The 26,332-nt window shown below is 44.2% G+C and overlaps 1 protein-coding gene across 2 annotated transcripts; it reads left to right on the top strand.

Annotated features, from left to right (window-relative positions):
• The first annotated feature begins 207 nt into the window (after window positions 1-207).
• On the top strand, window positions 208-26,056 carry usp22 (ubiquitin specific peptidase 22). 2 transcript variants are annotated; one of them, XM_028970436.1, is made up of 13 exons: window positions 208-681; window positions 9,469-9,601; window positions 12,615-12,728; window positions 13,559-13,660; window positions 15,452-15,618; window positions 17,288-17,435; window positions 18,655-18,757; window positions 20,322-20,480; window positions 21,239-21,365; window positions 21,500-21,591; window positions 21,909-21,971; window positions 22,125-22,274; window positions 24,843-26,056. In XM_028970436.1, the coding sequence occupies exons 1-13, from the start codon at window positions 562-564 to the stop codon at window positions 24,883-24,885; spliced, it is 1,521 nt and encodes a 506-aa protein (XP_028826269.1). In that variant the 5' UTR covers window positions 208-561; the 3' UTR covers window positions 24,886-26,056. The 2 variants fall into 2 exon arrangements, with proteins under 2 accessions (XP_028826269.1, XP_028826268.1); XM_028970435.1 differs by having other exon boundaries at window positions 18,652-18,757.
• The last annotated feature ends 276 nt before the right edge of the window (window positions 26,057-26,332 follow it).

Genomic DNA, 26,332 nt, shown 5'->3' with positions numbered 1-26,332 from the left:
AAAAATAGGGATAATGTCACTTTTCTAATTAGGATCGCTGCTAATTTAATTACGTTGACATTGCCAATCGTGTTTTCGTATTTTTTTTTATTTCACTGGTGGGCGGGCCTTCAGCAGGAAGCGGTTCGCGCGGCGCCCAATCGAATGCTGGCGACCCTCCGATCCGGCCAATGGGCGCGCGTCTCCCGCAGGCGCCGCGCCGCCCACGGTGTTCTGTTGAATTCCATTACCGTCCGCAACACAGAATCCAGCCGGGGGAACAACAACTCGGGACCGCCGCTGCCCGCGGGTGCCCGACGCGACGTGCGGCCGCCGCTTGGCTCTGAACGGCGGGGCTCTAATAAAGGGTCGCGTTGATGTGTAACGCACGCGTCCTCCTCGCCGCCGCCGCGGCTGCCTGCCCAGCCAGCCGAACCGAAACCATCGGCGGATAAATTATAGCTCATCATCGTCATCATCATTATTATTATTATTCGTATTATTAGTGCGTGGGAGGGGGAGGTGAGAGACGCTCCGCCGCCCGGGAAAAAGAGAGACGCGCATCTGGATGTTGCTTGTGTCATGGGTCCGGCCGGCTGCGCCCATGTGAACGGGTTCAAAGTTGATAACTGGAAGCAGAACCTGCGGCTCATATACCAGTGCTTTGTGTGGAGTGGGACGGCCGAGAGCAGGAAACGCAAGGTAACGATCAAGAGAAATGTGAAAATGATGCGGGGTAACGTACTTTCCTCCCAGTTCTCCGCGGGCCAGGTGACGGGGAGGGAGGGTCGGTTTTTCTACCGCATCGTGTTGCCCGGGTCCGGGTTCCGGCTCCGTTCGCGGCGCAGCGCTGGAGGACCGGACCCCGGCACCTGCGGCGCGGCGGGGATGGTGAACCAGGAAATGCGGGGAGACCTGTGGATCTGGCCACGCACCAGCGAAGACCTGTTGTGTTTTATGTTTTTTTTTAATAGTGATTAGCCAGTGTTTGATTAATTAGTTTTTTTTATCAGGTCCCACTGCACATATACAGAATCGCACTTAGAAAAAAGAAAATTTGAATAGTTTCAGTGTGACTATGTATTACCCCCCTCCGGAATAAAATGATGATGACCGGTGGTCGCCGCAGTGGGCTCGGCCTTCGCGGCGCTGCGATGGATGCAGCGCGTGGGGCCTGTTCGCGTGGGTCGCGACCACAACGTTGCGCCTTCGGGATTTGTAGTGCTAAACTGGTTTTAAAAACGTCGCTAGTTGTTGTCGTTGATTTTAACTCGGTGGGGACGGTCTAGCTTCCAAACCAACCCGTGTTGTTGAATGAAATTATTCTCGAGGCCCAGAAGATAAAAAAATAAAAGTTTCTTTAAAAGGGGGAGGAGTCTGTCGGTGACGTTTAGGCCACGCCCTCTCCCTTCCCCTCCCTTTACCAAGGTTCCCAGCACATTACGTTCTGTGTTACGCCCCTTGGTGCATTAATGGGCTTGGGTGCTTTGCGGTGCGGGTTTGGCGGCCTTTACATCTTAAATCAGGCGGCTGGGTGCTGAAGTTTGTGCGTGGCAGTTATGGAACAGGACTTTGGCTGGGCCATCGTGGGAGACGTAAATCTCTTTGCTCTTGAGTCAACCCCGGTGTTTCTGTGCCCTAGAAGCTGTTTTTTTCCGCACTCTTCTGGATGCTCGGGCCCTGCGGATGCCCACCGCCTTTTTATTCCCCCCAGATGTTTCAGTTCCTCGCGGTCCCTCTCCACCACCACCACTTGAATGTTACATTGCTGCTGTTGGATGGTTTTCTGGGGTCAAGGGTCCTTTATTTGCGCATGATCCATCCAGACACTTTACCTGCCCCCACCCCACCAGTGTTTAGTGGATTAACCGCCATGACGGGAATGCTTGTGTTGGGCATCACGTCAGTGTAACTTTTGTTTTTAAGTTTTAAGTAAAGTGATTGTCGTTGTGAGACAGTGAGACAACGAAATGTGTCCTCTGCTTGTAACCCATCACCCTTGATGAGCAGTGGGCAGCCATGACAGGCGCCCAGGGAGCAGTGTGTGGGGACGGTGCTTTGCTCAGTGGCACCTCGGCCGTTCCCAGGGATTCGATTCCGATTACGGGTCCGTGATCTGACCCGCTTGTCCAACCGTTTATATGATTGTAGCTAGGGTTGCAACAATTAGCATTTTTGATGGTTCGATTATAGCCTGGGTTTCACGGTTATCATGATTGTTTTTACGTGAATTGACTTCACAGTTGTATTAACATATGTAAATCACACATTATATAAAGTTTTTGAATTTCAGAAGCTACATATTGCAGCTTTTTTCAGATGGTTAGGACAGTAATACATGTAAATAATCACAGGGGCAGTGGTGGCCTAGCGGTTAAGGAAGCGGCCTCGTAATCAGAAGGTTGCCGGTTCGAATCCCGATCCGCCAAGGTGCCACTGAGGTGCCACTGAGCAAAGCACCGTCCCCACACACTGCTCCCCGGGTGCTGGTCATGGCTGCCCACTGCTCACTCAGGGTGATGGGTTAAATGCAGAGGACAAATTTCACTGTGTGCACCGTGTGCTGTGTATCACATGTGACAATCACTTCACTTTATTTATTATTATTATTATTATTTAAAAGTTAACCCCGGTACACCTCTGTAGGTAGCACAGCTCATTTGTTGCTGCTAAAACCATTATATCATTAAAAAAAAAGAAAATAACATTAAACCTGTCTACCTTTTACAGTTCATAAATCAGTTCGAGTTGAAGTGCAAAAAGGTGAAAATACCTAGCAATCCATAGAGGCTACCAAACATGTCTGGACACCCCACTCAATAAAATGAGACTCTACGTTTTATGGTCTGCAAACGGACGCTTTACGGGAGTTACCGTTTTAGAACCTATGCAAACCGGCTACGTTCGAAATTCATTTTTATTCGACGGCCAGGGAAGTAAACATGGCGCTTTTTTATGCCCAAATAGGAAGTGACGTTCAATCGGTGGCCTACAACACTACACGGATAAATGAGGTTTTTTAGCGGTTCCTGGCAGCTTGGGCGCTTTATTGTACAAATACGGGTTTAAGAAAACGCGCCTCTTTAGCACCCCGTCGCCCACGTAGAATGTGGAACCCCCCCGTTGGCCGCAACTTCTGCCAGCTCTGGTCCTGGATATTCACGCACAGGAAACTTCGAGCGCTCCAACGAGAGTAGCCCCATCGTTCGGTGTCCCTCTTCTCTTTTACCGCATTGTCACCAGGACTTTGTTTTTAAAAGCAGAATAATTGGTAAGTAACGCATGGCGTGTAACTTGAATGCTTTCGGGGCTTTAGGGGATGGTTTCCTACTTGTAGACCGGGTGGGCCGGCGTCTTGTATCGCTGTTATAAAGCTGTTATAGCTGAAATATCAGACGTCCGGATTGTTCATGCTACCAACAGTCTGTTTGTCATACGAACATCTGGGAAAACCTGTTGGGCGTCGATTCTTCTATTAAATAGTATTCAGTAGAATACAGTGTTCTCCCTTTTCAGACCCACCCCTTGGCATAATATCTGTCTATTGAAAGATGGAAAGGGAAGTGGCATCCATACTGTGAGTGTGAGGTGGGTTTCGTCGTGGCTGAAAACAACCGTGCCGCCTGCCATTTCTGGTTTCGCTTTTCTCAGCCTGTTGCTTCCAAACCGTAAAGGCCTGTCATCTTTTCAAATGCCAATGTGTGGCTGAGCGCTAATGTTCCACTGAAGTATAAATCAGGGAATCGCGTCTCATAACAATAATGGGATTCCTGTTTTTAAGCTTCTTTTATCATTGCTTTGGACCGATTTGGAGTTTTGGTTTCAGACATGTTTAGTGTACATTGTCATATTAATATTTCTTATCAAGTTCACTGCTCTGCACTTTCAAAACCATAAAATGGATCCAGCCGCCTAGTGGGCATCTATAACAAGCAGTAATATTAATCATAACAATATGAAATATGACTTAATTTCTTTCTTTTTCTTTATTACACAAGTGCTGTGCTCTCTGGATTGCCTGGTCAGCTTGTGATCAATATTTCCTTTTTTTATTTTGTCCATACCTCAATTTTTCTAACCTTTTAAAATTGGCAGCTCTTTTGTTTTCTGTTTTTTTTTTTTTTTGTGACGTTCAATATTTCAACCAGCCAGCAAATGACAATACTGTTCACCATTAAGTGCTGTGGTCCGTTCCATACCAAATGCAAGCAGGGAAGACAAAAAGCTGGTGGCATTTAAATGTAAATGTAAATTCCAAGTTCAGTACCGATGATTCTCGGGCAAATTCTGAAGCTCTTTGGATGCGGGACTTGCTGTACCTCGTGCGCTTCGTGCAGGACAAAGGACACGGACCAGAGCTGCTTGGGAGCTGTTTTATTGCATCGCCGTCTTGTGGCAGAGAAAGGCGATAGGAGGATTATTGCGCGGTGGAGGCCTTTTGGGAAGATGCGGATTTGTGTCATGGGAGGCGCACTGGCTGAATCCTAATACTGCCAAAGTAGCTGCAACGCGATACAGATCCGCCCTCTTCCCCGTGTTCCTCGCCTTTGTTCGTGCTCTTCGAGTCTCCTCCTTGTATAGTAGTAGTATAAAATGTTTGCTGTCATGCTGGCAATTGGTGGACAAGGGAATGTGACATTAGTGAACGCCCCCCGTGCATCATATCCTACAAAACAGGACAATACAGCCTTGAATGTTGGAGACGCATCTCACTACAGCATAACTCATAGCAGTAAGTTGGACGCCACAATGATTTGGAAGCCTCTCACTTTGTGAGCGTTTTTTTTTTCGTGTGTCATGGTGATTGGATGGATTTGGAAGGCTGGAACCGTCGCGTTTTTTCACGGCCTCCGTTTAGCCAAAGTGGACGTCTCCATCTGGTCCGAAAGCCTTTATGGCAGCGAGATGGATCACCTGTCCGAACCCTGGCCGAGGCGCTCCTGCCCAGCATGCGCCCCGGCTCCATGGTTACGGCAGTTAAGATAAATGAAGTGAACGGAATCGAGGATGAGGGGGGGGGGATGAAAGGAGGGAAAACAAACACATCGAGCATCTGGGGACGAGGCGGCTAATGACTTGCTGATTTGCTCCGATCGGCTCTTTCGCTTAAGTGTAAACAACGCCGCAGGAAGGCCCGGCTCTAATTGGCCCGTACAGTGGCCGCGTTGCAGCGCCCGGGGCTAAAACAGGAAGTCGCGAATGACTTGGATTCGGCGGAGCGGCGTGGGTTGTGGGCCGGTGGAAAGACGGGCTCGTTTTCTAGGCTTCGTCGGTTGCTTTGGCGCGGGGGATGGTGGCGCGCCTCACGAAACGGTGAGTAAGGCGGACCTGCCGTCACCCGCGGACGCGCCACGGCTCCTCCACACTCCCGGACCTACGGAAATAGATTTGGGCCTCGCGTAGCGTCACGCTCGCGTCCACGGCTTCCACATTTTTTCCAAAATTTCCATACGGGGGGGAGACACCGACCTATTTCGCCCCCATTTTCATTTGAGGGCCCCATCCAAAAGCTGGGCTGGAGCTGTTTTTGCGTTGAGTGGGTTCAGTGCCGTAACCGGCCTCTTTATGGGTGATTTTGCGGCACAAACTGCCCCACACACCTCCCCAGAGGGGCATAAATAATTCACACACTTCGTAACCCCTCCTGCCGCCTCGCCCGTTCCCATGTTCCGCATGAATATGTCCGGAACACAGAGTGTGGTCACCGCCATCCCCTGCGCTGCTTCGAAAGCGTTTTCATGCAGTGGGTGTTGGGGAGGTCATGAACTGCTGAGGGGGGGGTCGAGGAAGGTCGCGCGGGGTGTGGGCCTTGGTTCACTTTTGTGTCCACGTCAGTAGAAACGCTCGTGAATTGTGATGCGGCCACGAGTCAGGACACTGAATTTGTAGGCAGTGGAAGAGACCAGTTTAGCTGATGCTTCTATATTTTCTGTGTGTGTGTGTGTGTGTGTGTGTGTGTGTGTGTGCTCGCGTGCAAGGGGAATTATCATTAATTCATTAATTAGCATTAGAGAGTTGGCTGGCAAAGGAAAACAGAACGTGAGAAACAGGCCTGGAAACAGATTCAGGAACCTGCTGGGTGCCAGGTGCGAACGCACCCATACACACACACACACACACACACACTCACAAACACTTCAGCACGAGGGGACTCTGGGTAATTGACAAACGCTTTACTAATTGGACTGCGTTGTTGCATCCAAGTCCAAAGTTGTCCCTGTCTCTCCCTTCTCCTCCTAACCTTACCTCCCTGTCTTGTGATGCCGCGACCCCGAATACGTTCGTCTGTTTAGCGGTTGTTCGAACGTTTACCGGGTGTTTGGCTCCAGCGCCCATTTTGTTGTCTGTATTGCGAAGCAGACATAACCCCATACTCTCGCTTTAAATACTCTCCCACATCTGATCAGTTTCCGAGACGCATACTGTACACTGTACACGGGCTTCCATTCTGACGGTGGGGGTGGGGGAGGCCCTTAGCCTGCTTCTCTTCGGCATGAGGCACTGATCTCGGTCTGCCGCATTATGCAGCTACAGTCTCACACAAACACAGACCGCAGCTTGCATCGGATAATCAATTGCCCGTATTCTGGTGAAATGAAGAAAATGTACATTATGCTAATTTTCCATTTTGCAGCAAACTATAATACGCTCAGTACTAAGCATATTTTAGCATTATGCCATAGTGTCAAGCAATATCTGGTCATGTCATCTGGGCTTTTGTCTGTTGACTGGGTCGTTTCAGACATGCTATATATAAGAATGCACAAAAACACTGCGTGGCTAGTGATAGTCATAAGATTTCTGCAGTGTGGTTTGCCCTAGAAATGTCACTGCTTGGGCTGCTGCATTGCATTTTGCACATAAGTACAGTACTCAGTACTGAGTACAGTAATGTACAGATGTTTTTTTTTTTTTTTTTTAAAGTTCAGTGAATGCCTACTACCCCTTCCTGGACTCCTTCCACGATTGGCAAATGATTTGTCCGTGTCTTCTGTAGCAGGACAATGACATTGTCATGCTGCAGAATAAACTTGGGGCCAATCCTATTGCGTGATGGATAAGTACCTGCCTGTTTCCAGCACTTAAGCTCTCCGGACACAGGGAAAAATTGGAAGATGTCAAGCCCTCTGGAGCCAAGCAGAGCGGAGGCTTGTCTTGAGATGGCCTGGCCAGAGTTCAAGACCTTTGAAATCTTTGTCTGGGAAACTATATATTTTAAAAATATATATTATTTTGATTTTGTTAAAGGAAGCACATTCATATGAGTTCCCCATACAAGTAGCCTGTCTATGGTCCTGCGTCCAGGGGAAATCTCATTGTGGGACCAGCCAAAAGGGACTGCGACAAGGCTGAATTTAGGGAAGAGACTTCACATACAATATTAGTACCTTTTTAAAAGCAAAACGATTAATAAAAAAAATAGATCAGCATCTCATGGGACCTTTAAGCATTCTTAATCAGCAGGATTTTTGCAGTCATTAATTATTGGGGGCCTAGCGGTTAAGGAAGCGGCCCCGTAACCAGAAGGTTGCCGGTTCGAATCCCGATACGCCAAGGTGCCACTGAGGTGACACTGAGCAAAGCACCGTCCCCACACACCCCGGGCACATGTCATGGCTGCCCACTGCTCACCAAGGGTGATGGGTTAAATGCAGAGGACAAATTTCACTGTGTGCACTGTGTGCTGTGCTCCTGTGTATCACAATGACAATCACTTTCACACACTTTCATTATTCTAAAGTCTGGGTTAATTCATGTTCTTTTACTGTCTGTGACTGCCTATGTTGTGTGTGTTGCGGGTGCCGCGGTCTGTAGTGCAGACTGTGGTGTTGATCGGAGGGGACAGGGAGGCATTGTTGCTCTCAGCAGAGCAGTTCCAGTGCGGGGCGGAGTGGCCGGGCCCACGTCCCCCGTTTCATGTGGCCTTCATTGAGTCACAGGGCTGAGCCTCCTCGCTTCCGTCCTTCGTGGAGAGGAACAGAGAGACTCTTCTCTATCTTGCTTTCACATTCCTGTTCTCTCTCTGTCACTGTCACCCACACGCTGTCGTCACGCAGGCTACAGTCCATTCACGTATTCTCCCATTTCTCTCCTCTATTTCAGTTTTTTTTGTGTGTGTGTGAGATGTAGTGCAATCCTGGGTGTTTTAGGTTACAATAAATTCATATATATAATATTTCTAGTATTTAAGGAATTACTATTTTAACCAACATATTACAGGACAGCTGTGTGTTTATTTCATGGCTGTTAGGCATCCTCTGTACAAGTATTTAGATTTATAAGTAACTGTGGACCTAAAATTGATCTTTAAGGACGCCATGAAATAGCTTTACAGAAACTGAAAGTGAAGGGATTGTCATTGTGAAACACTGCAGCACAGCACACGGTGACACAACAAAACGTGTCCTCTGCTTTTAACCATCACCCTTGGTGAGCAGTGGGCAGCCATGACAGGCGCCCGGGGAGCAGTGTGTGGGGGCGGTGCTTTGCTCAGTGGCACCTCAGTGGCACCATGGCAGCTCGGAATTCGAACCGGCAACCGTCTGATTACTGGTCTGTTTCCTCACTTGGCCAACCACTGCCTTACATTACACCTTTCTCATATCACTGTGACTTAATTCGTACTTAGGCACATGTTTCTTTATTCTTGTAAATTTCATTTTTGTCATTTTGTGACTGTCCTTAAACTGTAATATTTTTTAAACCTGGGGCATTCAGACAAGTGGTTGTTGGTGAATATTCTCAGAGTTCAGAGGAATCAGGATGACTGTTTTTATAATTAACCATCTTTACTCGATTAATTTTCATTTGTAACGAAATGCAAGAATTTCCTGCTCTATCCACTCCTCTTTTCCCCTTGATTTACTTGAGCATCAGACGTTTCAAGATGCAGGTGGGAAGCCTGGATCAAGGAGAACTGCCGCATCTCTCCCTCTTCCTCATTCTTTTCCTTTTTTCTGTACACTTTCCTCTCACTTTTTTTTTTTTTTATCTTTCATTCTGTTTCACGCTCAACCACCAATCTCGATCTCTCTCCCCATCTATTTCATCCAGCTGGCAGTCAGATGATGGTTTCTGGTTGACTACCATGTGAAGTCTGTTCTAGTGTGTGTGCGTGTGTGTGTGTGTGTGTGTGTGTGTGAGAATACAAATCTGACAAGGGATCATCTCTGTACAGTCTCACACTCTTACAGCTTCTAATGCCTCTCAAGCTCCTCTGATCTCAGTTCAGCCAGATTTCGACTGGAGCAGATATTTCTCTGTGTGTGTGTGTGTGTGTGTGTGTGTGTGTGTGTGTGCGGATCCTTTAGTGATGATTTGTTGAGGTAGACGGTTGCTATGCGATGTGTGTGTTGCATGCAGTGCAGATGCTAGATGTTGGTTGTGTTTTGGTGTGTGCCACTGACATTAACTCGTTTTGTTCTTTGTCCTTTTCCTCCCGTCCTCACCCCCCCCTCTTTCCTCGTCTCCTGTCTTTTTTGCTTACAGGCCAAGTCATGTATCTGTCACATGTGTGGCGCTCACCTGAGCCGGCTCCACTCCTGCCTGTACTGTGTGTTCTTCGGCTGCTTCACAAAGAAACACATCCACGAGCACGCCAAAACCAAAAGACACAACCTAGGTAACACGCGTGCACACACACACACACACACACACACACACACGCTCATACTCTACAAAACCATGACACAACATAGGTAACATAACTAATTTGTCTCTGTGAAGGTCTATAGGTCATGGGTCACCAACCCTTGTACTGGAGTGCACCAGTCCTGATAACGACTACAGAAGTTCAGTCATTTGTGCTAAACAAAAGGCAAACACAAAAAAGTGCAGGACTGGTGCCCTCCAGGACCAGGATTGGTGACCCCCACATCTATAAGTCGGGTTTTGATGTAACAGGCTCTTACCAACCCCATTGCTACACTGGACATCAAGACATTTTGTCCCTACTAAGATGTAAGTGTAACAACACACACAGCCACACACCAAAAACCAAGACATGCATCGCAGGCAACACACATACACAGAGAGACACTTGGCAACCTACTTTAAACACACTCTCGGGTTGTCCCTCCCAGGCCATCGGGAAGCCCCTCTGCCCTCTCTCGTACATCAAAGGGCCATAATTATCGTGAGGGGGGGCGGGGCAAAAACAAACAGCCAGCGAATGGGAATCAGGCAGTTAAGTTGCTAATTATAGAGCGAGCCGGAATAATGAGAGCTTACGGCAGCTCTCGCAGCGAGAAAACTTGCTAACAAATTAATAGGAGGCATTAGCGTCCCTGCTGCTAGAGCTGCTCCGCAGTTTTTGGTGGACTGTTTTAGTTATATTTTTAGTCAAGTCATTTGGTCATTTTAGTCCTGTCAAGTTTTAGTCAATGAAACCTTTTTTTTTTTAGTAATGCAATTTTTTAGTAATGCAATTCCAGCCTATATATAGTACAAGTACCTAGTACAACAGACAAAAACATCATTTTATTTTAGTCAAACCCATTTCATAATTAAAATAAGGTTATCTTATTATTATATATTGTTGTTACATTATAGAGTCAAGAATAGACTACACGGAAGTTCCAGACACAGATTTCTCCGAATGTCTTTTGATCACATGTTCTGTTTTCTTTTCCACCTCACTGTAAAGAAAATGCTTCGCCATTTTCTCCCTGCCATCTGCTAAGCCATCACAAGTCTCCTGAAATCGAATTTAAGCCGTGATTGCGTTTTGCGGAACTGACGTCATCTGTGCAACCGGATGGGAGATACAGAAAAAAGAAAAGAATATAAAACCGCGATTAAGAAAGAAGAATTAATGTCTTGTCTCGTTTTAGTCAACGAAAATGAAGAGACATTTTTTTGTAAACCATATTTAATCTTGTTTTTAGTCATCACGTCAAAAGGGTTCATTGTTGAAACCAGTACTGGGAGGTCTCGTGTACCCAGAATGTCTCACAAGTATTCAGATAGATTCTAGGGCTTGGTGAGATAAAATATCATGCTGTTCATTTTTACACTTGCTAGCAAGACACTCTTTGTGTAAGAATCGTATGGTAAAGTTTAGCATTAACCTGTTCAGTTCTCCGTTTGTGTTCATCCATCAGTTCTGCGGTGTCTTCGTATTGTCATGTTCCCATCCAGGGGTAGAGAATGTGAACAGCAAAAAGGAGGGGAATAGTTGTCTGGAGCACACAACAAACACAACCAAAGTGTAATAATAGTGCATTTATTTACAGTGCAATCAAACCGAGGACAAGTGCCACACAACCCCCAACAGGAGGAACACTACATGCACAAAGGGACAGAACACACAAGGAATAGGCTACAGTGACTACTACAACACAGAACAAAACTCCCTGCAACGATTCAATAATCGCCCTGTGCAGGATAGCTGAGCTCCATTTATTAAATTATAGTTAAAAAAAAACTTCAATAAATACAGTTTTAAGAATAATAAAACTCCTCTCTCCGTCTCATCTAAATCTCAATCTTCTCTCTATTTCATTCATCTTACTAAAAACTTGGGCCAGTCTTTATAGGCCGGGACCCACCCATTTATCAAACAATCAATAAGTTAATTACCTGTACACCAACATTAAAACAGTCTATAATAAATCATATTGTGAATTAATCAAATAATAAACTAACAAGCATTTTTAAAACATTTGAATTGCACAATCATTCATTTATAAGTCATTTTACAACTTATGTACACCTAAAATCCCCTCTGCCTCAATGCCACTTTGGTACAATCTTAGCTCCGCCCCTCCGCTGCTGGTTAGGGGTGAAAACTAAGCATTAATAACTATAGTTACCATTACATGGCTGTTCAGAGTGTCGTTACAGGAAACAGACCGCAGCTACGTTACAATCTCCTTTCCTTCCTTCCTTGAGCACTTGGCCACCATCTGTGTGTAGGAGGCCTCCTGAAAATACATCCTAAACCGGAAATAAAAGGCTAGCCAAGACAATGCCCAACTCGCACCTGTAGTCATAAAACCATTGTCAGACCATTATGTTGGCCACGTGCACACACACGATGGCAAGGTAGCTCCTGGAGATGTAATAGACTCTGTAATGGAAATTTCACTATTGACTACGCCCAGATCCAGCTGTCTGTCTCACCTGGCTTACTTGTTGCTTCTTTATCTCTTATCTCCCCCAGCACCTGGAGGTGCTTTTGGTTCTGAATGAAAGATTGTCATCAGGTTGTCATGGAAACAGAATTGGGCATTGTCACCGTCTGTGTCCGAACAGGGCCTTTTATTAAAACATCAGCAGTTTAACATATCAAGCAACATAACCGCTGGCCTCTACTGCGTTCCTTGTCGTTTCATCAGGTAGCTCCGGATTTTAGCGCGGCCTTCAGAAGAAAACAAAGAATACGTTGCATTTTAAATGACACAAGACCACTCATATGCATAGGTTCACTGTGAGCCACCTCTTTGTATCTAGTACTGCACAATGCCGAAATGTAATAGAAAAACATCAATGTGCTCGCAACAATGCCTCCATCTATGTTTAGACCATTGGCTGTAACAAAAGTCCGCGAAATGCGCGCCAGCAGAAGAGTGCGTAGGAACCACAGTGTCACTAAAGCCTCCCTTTTCTTCTCTCTCTTTCTGCCCCTCCTGCAGCTGTAGACCTTTTGTACGGCGGCATATACTGTTTTGTGTGCCAAGACTACATATATGATAAAGACATGGAATTGATTGCCAAAGAAGAACAAAGGAAGGCGTGGAAGTTGCAAGGTAAGACGTTTTGCTGATCCCCACTCTGCATTAAGCACTCCTGCCCAAACTTGCAGACACACAGGCTCCTTGTAATCTTACATCCTGGTCATCGCAGGATACGGTTTTATCGAGCAAATGTGTTCTCGTTGCCATGAGGCCGTAGCCCAGACATTTCCCATGGAACGGCATGGTCTAAAAAGGCTGTGATGTTTCATGGACATACAGGTCAAAGGTCAACGTCAATGCATACAATAATGTATTGTGAAAATTCAATAATTAGTACTGTACGAATTGGTTTGAATTAGATTTTTGTTCCCATAATACTCAGGCTTGCAATATTTCTCATGTTTTCTGTAGAGGTGTGAACCTTCACTGGTCTCACAATTTTTGATTATAAATGCCTGGATAAATGTCTGCATCCCTTAAATTTTCAGCATTACTTTATTACTTTTTTTTAAAATACAAGAGTTAAGGTCTAGTTCATCCATGTAGATGCGTTGATTTAGGCATGAGTCCCCTTGAGAAAAGCACCGCCCCCTTTCATGGCTGCCCACTGCTCACCAAGGGTGATGGGTTAAAAGCAGAGGACACATTTCGTTGTGTGCACCGTGCACTGTGCTGCAGTATTTCACAATGACCGACCTCTCTCATCGTTTTAAGTAGGACAACTTGCACAATCGGTTACTGCCCCACTGTACAGGCTGACTGTTTTATCTCAGGCTTTCCAGTCATCGACAATAGAGTGTTTACCCACAGATTAACTGCTTTAGCTCAGCTCCAACCCTTTGCTTCTCGTCTGGGCGGGTTTAACGGTGGGGGCATGAGAATTAACGCTCTGTTCCCGTCAGGTGTCAGGGAGCGGTACTCCACCTGGGAGCCAACCAAACGTGAGCTGGAGCTGCTGCGACACAACCCCAAGCGACGGAAGATGACTACAAACTGCACCATAGGTGAAGGATCTCCGTTTACCCACAAGCAGTGTGCAGTTTGTTCGGTTTTAAAAGTAAAACGAGCTGCAAACAAGGGAAGGCTTAGTGCTGCAGTGCCTCACTATCGCCTCTTGAGGTACGCTGTGATATCACAACAGGATGGGCCACTGTTGGGTGCTGTAGGTCTGCCAGGTGTGCTTTCACAGTGAACATTGCTTGTTGTTGGCAGTGTAGAAATAGCATGTGATGCCTATAGACCTACTTTTTCAATTAGCTAACAGAACTAATGAGGTATAGTTATAAACTATCGTGAGGGTGGTGCGCGGTTATGGCATCAGCCACGCCTACTTTTTAACCCGTGACACAGAACAATTCAGTGGCATCAGTGTGGCAAATTGTGAGTGAGTGATTCAGTCGGTGTGTTCACATGGTGAAATCCAATTATTGTCTCCAACTAAATCCATGCTTTTGAAAGACAGGCTGTCGTCGTCTCCTTTTTGGCTGCTCCGGTTAGGGGTCACCACAGCGGATCGTCCAGTCTGGCCAGCCGCAAGTTTAACGCCGGATGCCCTTCCTGATGCAACCCTGCCCAATGACCAGGGCTTAGGGCCTAGTTTATCGGGAAACACACTGTCACACTGGGTCGGCCTGTGCCCCCCCCCCCCCCCCCCCCTCGCTAATTCTCACCTACTCGTCCGTGGCAACACAGGGCCCGATGGGTGTTATAACGGCTCCAGTTGTCACCGCTAGCTCACCAAGCGGCGCATCCCGTCCTCGAGCAAGCCTCTCTCATACCAGCACAATGCAGGAAGGTCCGCTGAGAATTCTGTGATGCAGAGTACGGAGAACTGGAGCTGCACTCTATGCGGCTGAGGAGCTGAGCAGTGAAATGTCTTAAGGTTTTTTTAAACTTTTTTTTTTTTTATTTGGAAAAAAATGTAAAAACTGTATCTGTGTGTTATACTTAATGTGGAGATTTAAAAAGCCTAAGCCTGTGTGTGGGTGTGTGTGTGTGTTGGTGTGCCGGTTACATTTAGATTCATACGCAGCAGGACGCGGTCCAGGAGAGAGGCAGACTGCTCTCGCTCGCTCCGACAGGTGTTCACAGCAGGACATGTTGTTTTCCTCCTTTTACACACACACACACATACACACACTTACACACACACGCCCATTTAGCAGCACTTTTTGCTCGTGTGGAGTAGCAGATGCCGGTCGCTCCAGGTTTAGAGGTCGTCAATACGGCTCCATTTAGTCCCCCTCTGAGAACATGGCTCTCTGTCTGCAGCAAGGGAAATAGAGCTGGATCCCAATCTCTTAAACACACACACACACAAACCTGTTCTACAGTGAATACTCAGCCATCTTCTGGGCTTCTTTCTCGCTTTCTCTTCACTTTATGTTACTTTATGTTATTCCAAAATTGATTAGATTAACGTTTTTACTTCAGTATTCTACACAGAATGACCAACAATATCAGAGAGGGAAAAAAAGTTGGCTTGAAACCATTGCAAAAATGAAACATCATGTTTTCACAGCCATTGCCGTGACACTCGGAGGTAAGAGGCATGCTATGACCCTACACACACAGGCAAGATAGCAAAGTAGTGGCTTAGGGTGGAGAGGTCTGTGGTGGTGGAGATCTCCGGAGAGATCCAACCCCGATCAAGCTTGAGAAGTTCTTCAACGAAGGATGGGAGATGTACAGCTGTGTTCAGGCCTTCTCATCTCATCACCTTGGTTTCTAATCCTCCTTTCCAGCATCAGAACTCTGCGTCGTTTGTTCATCTCTGTGTCTCCTCCCCTCTCCAGGTCTGAGGGGTCTCATCAACCTGGGGAACACCTGCTTTATGAACTGCATTGTCCAGGCGCTCACGCACACCCCGCTGCTGAGAGACTTCTTCCTGTCGGACAGGCACAAGTGTGAGATGCAGGCCAACTCCTGTCTGGTGTGCGAAATGTCTCAGCTCTTTCAAGAGGTAAATTCTCGCCTTTAGTCTTACACCCACAATTTGAACCGTCTTCCATTTTATGGGGTGGAGTTATAATAAGAAAAGTGCCATGACAATTACAGTACATTCACTTTTTCCACATTTTGTTATGTTACAGCCTTATTCCAAAATGGATTTTATTTCTACACACAACATCCCATAGTGATAATGTGAAATATAATTTACTTGAGGTTTTGGCAAATTAAATATTAATTGGAGTTTTATGTGGAAAAAAGCAGTTGATTGGCCCCAGTCACACACCTGTCCCACAGGTGTGGTCCCACAGTTGACAGTTCATGTCAGAGCACAAAGCAAGTGTGAAGTCAAAGGAATTGTCTGTAGACCTTCAAGACCGGATTGTCTCGAGGCACAAATCTTGGGAAAAATTTCTGCTGCTTGAGTTTTTGCAAGAGCACAGTGGCCTCCATCATCCTTAAGAGGAAGAAGTTCAAAACCACCAGGACTCTTTCTAGAGCTGGCCGGCCTCCTAAAGTGATCGGTCAGGGGAGAATGGTCTTAGTCAGGGAGGTGACCAAGAACACGATGGTCACTCTTTCAGAGCTCCAGAGGTCCTCTGTGGACAGAGGAGAACCTTTTAGAAGGACAACCATCTCCGCAGCAATCCACCAATCTGGCCTTTATGGTAGAGTTGCCAGACAGAAGCCACTTCTTAGTAAAAGGCACATGGCAGCTCGCCTGGAGTTTGTCAAAAGGCCCCTGAAGGACACTCAGACCACGAGGAACAAAATTCTCTGGTCTGATAAGGCAAAGATTGAACTCTTTGGTGTGAATTCCAGGCGTCACAATTGGAGAAAACCAGGCACTGCTCATCACCAGACCAATCCCTACAGTGGTAGCATCATGCTGTGGGATGTATTTCAGCTGCAGGAACTGGGAGACTAGTCAGGTTATAGGGAAAGATTATTTTTTACTTATTTCTTTAACCATTATTATTATTAGTAGTAGTATATCCACCAGATACACTATAAATGTTTATAGTAAGCTATAAAATCCTAAATCCTAAACTCAATTCAAGTGCACAGGTGAACTTGCCATCGCCATCAGCGTTGATTTTAAATCTGCGGCTACACGCAAGTGTGACGTTGCGCGTATTATCAGCCTCATTCAGTGAATGAAATAATTAAATACTTGTAACATGTAACAGCATTTTATGTAATTTGAACGAAGGAGCTGCAGGAATGTACTTTTATGCCTTCGGGAGGTTGCCGTAGCCATCAATGTGACCTTGTGGCGGTCGTAATATTCATTGAGGGCAAGTTTGGAAAAAGTGCTCCTATCAACGTAAATGAATGTAAATAACAACTTGCTATTTTGCTTCAATATACCGTGCCTTTGATTTTTTTTTTTAGATTAATTTTAAGTGAAATTATTATGTAAACTTGTCATTAACATCGGTAGTAGAAGCAGCTTTGGTTAACAAGCCCCATGCAAAATAGTGCCCCTATAAAAGGCGTTGCACATCAGGATCATGTTAATTAGCATTTTTTATTTTTTATTTTGCTATTTACTTTTATTGCGGTTGGCCCTGAACAAATAAACACCAGGAATGCCCACGTTCTGGCGTTTTGCATGAAGCGGTCTTATGATGGAAAAGAGAAGTTGAACGTGTTCTCATCTCCCCGTCCGTTTGCATCAGTTTTATTCAGGCCACCGTTCACCCCACATTCCCTTCCGGCTGCTGCACCTGGTGTGGACCCACGCACGCCACCTCGCAGGCTACGAGCAACAGGACGCTCACGAGTTCCTCATCGCCGCACTCGACGTCCTGCACCGGCACTGCAAAGGTACCCAAGCCATTGCCATAGCAACTGCCCGCTCGCTATCGCCGATGTCAGCAGTCTGTGTGTCAGGAGGTTTAGAGCGGTGGGGGAGGAGGGGCGGGGCTGTGGTGAATAGAGTGCCGTTGTAGTGGAGTTACATCAGAAAGGGCTGCAGCTCTCTGTGCAGGATTGCATGTAAATCCTGCCTACAGAAAAGCACAGTGTTGCTGTGTGTATGTGTGTGTGTGTGTGTGTGTGTTCATACCTGGGGACCACAAAGCCCCCCTTTTTTATTGTTCTCACTACAAAAAACATTTTAAATTACTAAAGGTTTTATTAAGGTTTGTTGCATACATTAATATTCAGTGTTGGAATGTCAGGGTTGGTTTAAGGAGACTTAAAAAAAACAATTATTTAAAAAAAAAACGTATTTAAGGCAGTATTAAAATAAATTCTTCTATGATTAAAGGATATATTTTATTTCCTTCGTTTTAAATGATGTGTAAAGGAGAACTTGACAAAGCTTTTCTACACATGTAACAAGTATTGTAAAAGTATTCTGACTACATTTTCTTTTTTATGTGCTGTAATGGAACACATTATTATTGAATTCATGTGTTTAGTATTCAACCATCAGTATTTCGCCCAATCCTGCTGGTACATATTTGATACATGTTTATCAGCCTTGGTACTTCAAAAAATTTCAAATCCAATATGTGTGTTTGTGTGTGTGTATGTGTGTGTGTGTAGGGCGTTGAGATGATGCCCCTCCCCACTTCACTCAAGGTTGAGTAGTAGGAGAGGGACAAGCCCACTGAGCACAGACATAAAAAAACCCAGAGCTGTTCGAACACACGCCTCGAAGTGAGAAGAGGCCGATAGGAAGAGGAGGGAGGTGAAAATGGAAGATGCGAGAATCTGAAGTGTTTTGGCGAGTGATCGCGTGGGGGTGTGCAGTAATTGAGGTCGATTGGCCGCTCTGCTTTAGATTTATGCTCCTTTGCCTCGTCCTCTGCCTCTCTCTCCTTGTTTGTGTGTCTTATTCCTTGCTGCAGTTTCCCCCTCACCCTCTTCTGCTCTTTCTTGTTCTTTCGTTTGCTCTCATCCCCCCCCCTCCGACACTCACACTGCAGTTTGACTCAGGTTGGGGGAGGGGATATTTCTGCAGCACTCCGAGCATTGGGTTTTAATCAGGTGTGTGTGTGTGTGTGTGTGTGTTGCTGTTTCGATGTCCAACAAGGAGATGACAATGGGAAGAAGGCCAACAACCCAAACCACTGCAACTGCATCATCGACCAAATCTTCACCGGCGGGCTACAGTCTGATGTGACCTGTCAAGTCTGCCAGTAAGACCTTGTGCATGTGTGTGTCTATGATTGTGTGGTTATTGTACATTTATTCTATTACTGAACACGGATGAGATGAATGCGTTCATTTCTCTCTGCATCCCTTTATTAATAATTTCATAAACTTGAATTACTCTGCTACGAATATGTTTTAACTATTTCATTTCTATTTAAAAAAAAGACCCACTGTGGTCTGCTGTTATTTTCTAAAGAGTGAATATTGTGAGGATCGTTGTGGTTTTGTGTGCCTTTGTGGTATCTGTCACATCTTCATGTGTATGGTGGCCTGTCTGTCCCCGAGGTGTCCAAAGGTACGTGCATTCTGCTAGTGTTCTTTGGTTCCCCGGTGGTCACACAAAATATTACAAAAACATTTGAATTACTCTAATGCCTTTAAAGGTCCCCAATTATTAAATTTTATTTTGCTTTTATGTAAATCTTAGTGGTTCCCTAGTACTGTATCTGAAGTCTCTTTCCGAAACTCAGTCGTGGTGCAGAATTACAGCCACTTTTAGCCAGTCCCACAATGAGATTTCCCCAGGATGCATCGTTTCGGTGTCTGTAGCTTTAAATAATAATGAGGATGAGAGAGGCGGGACGAGGAGGAGAGCGGCCTATTTAAGTAAGCGGGCATTTGCGGAAATTATGTCATCAACACCATTCACCAACCACAATGTTTGGCACAACCAGGAAGTCGCGCTGGCGTTCTCCAGAAAAAATTTAATTAACCCACTGGTTCTTCAGCATCTCATGTTACTGAACTTAAAAAAATAAATTTGTGCTCATTTTCACATCCAATCACCAAGCAACTGCAATGCTTCGCATGTTTGGAAGCCATGACGGTCAGTAACCTTTTTAGGGACAGACAAAGCATGAGAAATGGGAGGTAATCTTTCCCCTTAGGACGACATAAGGGGAGAAATTCCAGCTCCAACTATCTGAGCTGCTCTCTGAACGGCGAAGAAGAATGTACTTTATACATATTGCCATTTATAGCCACTACAGGACCATAGATAGGCTAGAGGAACTTTTATTAATGTTAACTTCACTTTGTGAGAGAATTTTTTTATAATAGGGGACCTTTAATGCAGGAGTGAGTTTGGCTGAAGGTGATGGACTGGGCAGCAAGTTTTTTTTTTTTAATTACAAATTCATGTGTACTGTTACATGTTAGGGGGGCATGTTGTTCTGAGGGTGCACTTAAGGACAAACGGCTGTCCCAGTTAATTTTAGTGTGCACTACAAATGTGTCCCCCTTCTCCTGAATAGGAACGATGTGATGGATCCTTCACATCCAGCCTATCCCGGATTCCTGCATCCGGGCAATACACTTTTAAACTGCAAGGAAACAAGAAAAGGAAACTCTCTCCATTAACATTATCTCTAATGTACTGTGGTATGATTCTATGTGTGGAGGCTAGAATGTCTAAAAGGACAATTTCAGATAGTCATTTTCAGATTTTGTCGCTAACAGTAACCGTTATGTACAAAATCTATGCACCATATAAGGAAGGCTGATACCTAAAGGATGACTAAAGTTCCCAAAACCCTTGTGTCTTCCCAGTGGTGTTTCCACCACAATAGATCCCTTCTGGGACATCAGCCTGGACCTCCCGGGATCCTCCACCCCGTTCTGGCCTCTGAGCCCTGGCTTTGATGGCAGCGCAGTCAACGGAGAAAACCACACAACCGGAGCAACCACCCTCACGGACTGCCTGCGGAGGTAGCCACCCCCCTCTCAACCCTCAACACCTCACCCTGGAGACCCCAGTTTTTGTTGTTTAGTTATTTTTCTCGACTCAAATGTGACTCATTTTGTTTTTTTTTGTTGTTTTTCAGTACATAACCACAAATGTGTGTTTTTTTTTTTATTATTATTATTATTATTTATTTGGGTCACTGAGATACACGGTTGTGAAATGTATTGTCTGTTTTCCATCTTCTTCTGTCTAAACGGTAAAGAAAGAAAGTGAAGTGATGTATGAAGCCATGTGACTTTTTACTTCGACATTCGTCACTGTTCTGTGCTTGTGTAATGCACAGTGTGTTGCAGTAGCCCACACACACACACCTCCTACAGGCCCACATACACACGTTCTACGTGGATTTTTTTCAGGTCAGGATTTTTTTCCGTCAGGGAATCTGTCCATGAGATTTTTTTAATTTGTTGATGGACACTTGACATTTTTAAAGTGGGAAGTCATGGAAAGGTCAGGACTTTTTTTTTTTTTTTATCGCTGTCGCTGGAGGTATCACTGTTTCCTTGCATTCTTACTGCTTCTTTCTTTTTCTACTATTATCCTTCCATTTTTATGTTCTTCTCCAATCAATCTTTCTGTCCAATTTCAGCCACGCCCTTTCTTTTGAATGGGCAGATTGACATAGTAGGCAGTTATGCAGGTGGAGTAGAGCAGATGTAAATGGGCAATGACACACACACACACACACACACACAGGTCTCAGTCCTGTGCTCTCCTGCAGGTTCACTCGGCCGGAACACTTAGGAAGTGGTGCCAAGATCAAGTGCAGCAGTTGCCATAGTTACCAGGAGTCCACCAAACAGCTGACAATGAAGAGGCTGCCGATTGTGGCATGTTTCCACCTCAAAGTTAGTGTGTGTGTGTGTGTGTGCGTGTGTGACTTTTTAGCATGAAATTCATGATGAAATTATTTGTCATACATTTTGATAACAATATTTTGGGTGTCGTTTGTAACTTTTATTAATATTTGCTGTTCTCTCAGCGGTTCGAGCACTCGGCCAAGCTGAGGAGGAAGATCACCACCTATGTTTCCTTTCCGCTTGAGCTCGATATGACGCCCTTCATGGCCTCCAGGTAAGATGAACACGTACCTTACAGATCTGCAGGCCAAAGCTGCAAAGCCAACTAAGTTTGCTGGGTGAAAAAAAGCAGCTCAAACTAGCTGCTCAACCAGCTTTACTAGTTTAATATGGTCGTGCAACTTTTTTATAAAAAAAAAGTACTTTCTGAACAGTAAAAATAAATAAATAAATAAATAATGAATATTAATTATGCAGCACATTTTTGGTGATATGTATTGGAACGTTATCCCTTTAGGTGTTTTTTTTTTTGTTTGTTTTTAATTTAAAAACATTATATCATTTTTTGGCTGCATTTTGTCTGTGTTTCAGCAAGGAGAGCCGCATGAATGGTCAATACCAGCAACAAGTGGATTCATTAAACAACGACAATAAGTAAGTGGCAGGACTCTGAACAGTGGCAGAACATGACCACAGCACTTCAACTTAACTACCATATGAGTGCAGCAGTCCTCTCTCTGACCTCAGCCGTAATAATGTTTCCAACACGTATAAATCACTTCCTTTTTGATTGTGTTTTATCACAAGGTATTCTCTGTTTGCTGTGGTGAACCATCAAGGAACGTTGGAGAGTGGGCATTACACCACCTTCATCCGTCAGCATAAAGACCAGTGGTTTAAATGCGATGACGCCATAATCACCAAAGCCAGCATTAAAGATGTGTTGGATAGCGAAGGGTATAATTACCTATATATATATACATATACAGTGGGTATGGAAAGTATTCAGACTTTCTTCCTCATTACTGCACACACAGCACCCATATTGACAGAAAAACACAGAATTGTTGACATTTTTGCAGATTTATTAACAAAGAAAATCTGAAATATAAGTATTCAGACACTTTGCTCAATATTTAGTAGAAGCACCCTTTTGAGTTTTTTGGGAAAGATGCAACCTGGATCACACCTGGTTAACTCAGGGTTCTGGCTGGGCCATTGAAGAACAGTCACAGGGTTGTTGTGAAGTCACTCCATTATTTTAGCTGTGTGCTTATTCATTGTCTTGTTGGAAGGTAAACCTTCGGCCCAGTCTGCGGTTTTTATCCAGGATATACCTGTACTTGACCACATTCATCACTCCTTCGGTTTCAACCAGTCGTCCTGTTCCTGCAGCTGCAAAACAGCCCCACAGCGTGATGCTGCCACCACCATGCTTCACTGTTGGGACTGTATTGGACAGGTGATGAGCAGTACCTGGGTCTCTGCACACATACCGCTTAGAGTTAAAGCCAAAAAGTTCTATCTTGGTCCCATCAGAGCAGAGAATCTTGTTTCTCACCATCTTGGAGTTCTTCGGGTGTTTTTTTTTTTTTTTAGCAAACTCCATGGGGCTTTCATGTGTCTTGCACTGAGAAGAGGCTTCCGTCAGACCACTCTGCAATAAAGCCCCGACTGGTGGAGTGCTGCAGTGATGGTTGACTTTATACAACTTTCTCCCCATCTCTCGACTGTATCTGGAGCTCAGCCACAGTGATCTTTGGGTTCTACTTTACTTCTCTGACCAAGGCTCCTCTCCCCCGATAGCTCAGTTGGGCCGGACGGCCAGCTCTAGGAAGGGTTCTGGTCATCCCAAATGTCTTCCATTTAAGGATTTTGGAGGCCACTGTGCTCTTAGGAACCTAAAGAGCAGCAGAATATTTTTTGTAACCATGACCAGATCTGTGCCTTGCCACAATTCTCTCTCTAAGCTCTTCAGGCAGTTCCTTTGATTCCCATTTGCTCTGACATGCATTGTGAGCTGTAATGTCTTATATAGACAGGGGTGTGGCTTTCCTAATCAAGTCCAATCAGTTTAATCAAACACAGCTGGACTCAAATGAAGGTGTAGAACCATCTCAAGGATGATCAGAAGAAATGGACACCAACTGAGTTGTCACAGCAAAGGGTCTGAATACTTAGGACCATGTGATATTTCTGGTTTTATTTTAGGGCTGCACGATTTGGGGGAAAAGACATATTGCGATTATTGAGATCAATATTGCGATATGCGATTGCGATGTGATAAAGGACACTTGCTTGTATATCAATGAAGTCGCATACTAATAGTGTAATGTTTAATTTCAAAGTGAAACATACAAACTACTTATAACAACCTGAAATGCCCAGTGCTTTCAAAATACAATATTCTACTAAATTAAATAATCACAAAAACTCTTTTACATTACTGTCGAATGACAAACCCTGGTAAGGCTAAACAACTGTTTTGATTATATTTTGATTATATTCTAAAATCCCGTATTATAGTTTTTACGTTTAACGAAAATGTTGTTTGGAGGCTGACTTGAATACAGGGATGCATAGCTTTGCTAGCTTAGCTAAGGTTAAGATTTGTAAACTGAGGTGAATTTCTTTAAAGGAAACCTTCAAAGTTTGAGAAAAGTTAACTAAACAGCTAAGAACAGTCTAAATAGTTAATGCCTACGTTTAGCCAAAACGTTGTTTGGAGGCTGACTTGAACACAGGAATGCATAGCTTCGCTAGCTTACTTTACTTTACTTTACTTTACTTTATTTAGCAGACGCTTAGCCTAGCTTAGCTAAGGTTAAGACTTATAAAACAGGATTTTATAATGGCCAAATATATTCAAAACAATTGTCCAGCCTTACCTATGAAATGTAATCCCCCGGGATCTGGTTTGGAGCGTACAGCGGTTTGTACAGCCCCAAGCAGCACAAGAGTGAGGCATTTTTATGCACTTCTCTCCATAGACATGTATATGTTTCACGCCACAGCAGAGCCTATCGCAATATGGCGGCGATGTTGACGTTCGATGCAGCGCGTCATGCGCCGTCTAACCATATGTCTCCGAATCGAAAGTCATGTGACCAAACACGACTGAGATGTGAGATGTGAGACTTCAGTCAGCTCGCAAACTTTGAGAGAATGAGAGAATGGATCGGCAACATATCCGATCCAATCCATGTACTAATCATTTAAATCGCATCTTTTTGCGTTCATGTAATCGCACAGACTGGCATCGTGATTACGATTGTGATTAGATTAATCGTGCAGCACTATTTTATTTGATAATAAATATGCAAAAATGTCAATATGGGGTATTGTATGTACATTAATGAGGGGAAAAAGGGAACTTAAGCAATTTATCAAAGATTGAAAAATTTAAGGGGGTCTGAATACTTTCCATTCCCACAGTATATGTTCAATCACAGTGTAATTATTTGAAAGTTCCTATTGCAGTACTTTACATATTAATGCCTTTTATCCATTGTTTTATATCTGCAGATACTTACTGTTTTACCATAAGCAGTTCCTTGAGTATGAGTAGCGTCCCGGGCCTGCCCTGACATCAGCTGCTGTCACAAAATAAATCTGAACGAAAGTGTGATGGAGGAAGAAAATTAGAGAGGAAAGTCAAACAAAACCTACCTGAAGCGGCAAAAAAAAGTACACATTAAGAACTAAATCAAGGAAACCTGCACTGAGCTACCAGAATCTACTTGAAAAGAAGGGGTGTTGAGGAGAAATGATGGGATCCATTTCTTCGTCCCCCTTTCAGTCTGACTCACTGATAGAAAAGCTAACAAAAAGAAATAGAAAGTGGGCTCATCTCATAACCATGTTACCATATCGCTTTTTTTTTTTTTTTTTTTAACCCCCCCCAAAGACCAAGCACTTCAAAAATAGCTAATGTGGGAAACCTTTTATTATTGTTGTTATTATTTCTATGTATGCATTATTCCATAACCTTTAAGACAAGGAATTATTATTAAGGACTAAGTGGATGTTCGTCTGAGGTGTACTTGTTAAATATTTCATATGTCTGTGAATTTAAATTCTGATATACTGTATGTGTAGCACTTTTTTTGGGAAGGAGGGAGGGGTGGGTTGAGGATGCAGACAAACAGAAAGGGAGGGGAAAAAAAGAATTTAGTCTCTTCCACTTTTCCCCCAAACCTTTTTTTTTTTAAAGGCAAGAATACATAATAAAAGTATGTCTGTATTTTGAGATTCTGTTTGCAGCCTTTATATATATATTTTCTGTTTATGCAGTTTCTTTTTTTGTTGTTATGAAAAAGAAATTGAACCTTTTTTTGTCTTGCTGGAGTTCCAGTTGTGAAAGGTTTGTGTCATGCTGGTGTTGAATTAGAACCTGATGGCTCTTTCTTTTCTCATTGCTATTTGTTATAATACCTTTTTCTTCCTCTTTATGCTGAATATGGTCAGCTCGGTCTATTCCTACAGTGTTAAACTTGGCCACATGTTGCTCGAAATCCCTGTGCATTTGTGTGTTGGTGTATGTATGTATGTGTGTACACAGGTGTGTGTGTGCGTGTGTATATATGCATTCATGTACTGAATCAGTACTTGCACTTAGCATGCTAAGACGGATTAATGGGATGGAATGATTTTTTACACAGACGTTTAATCATGTATGTATGTATAGTTATGTATGTATGTACAATATGGATGTATATAAAAGAAACCAAGAAAACAAACCTACCTGCTTGCTCTCTTCTTCCCGTCGAAGGTCTGCTCACTACCATTTTTAAAAATACACTTAAAAGACGTAATACACCATATAAAAAAATGCAATTAAATATTTTACCATCTAGTTTTTTTTTGCATCAAGAAACATTTATTTACACGTAAATTTTATTTACACGTCATTTTAATAATTTTGTCTGACTCAACCCATTTTTAGAAGTACCAGGATTGTCTCCAGAAATGTAACAGTCACATATTCAATTTCATTTCAGTTTGGTGAATTTGTC

This window comes from Denticeps clupeoides, chromosome 2, assembly GCF_900700375.1.
Source record: "Denticeps clupeoides chromosome 2, fDenClu1.1, whole genome shotgun sequence".
NCBI lineage: Eukaryota > Metazoa > Chordata > Actinopteri > Clupeiformes > Denticipitidae > Denticeps > Denticeps clupeoides.
Note: the sequence above shows the minus strand (reverse complement) of the source record. Positions and strands in the feature narration are given on the sequence as shown.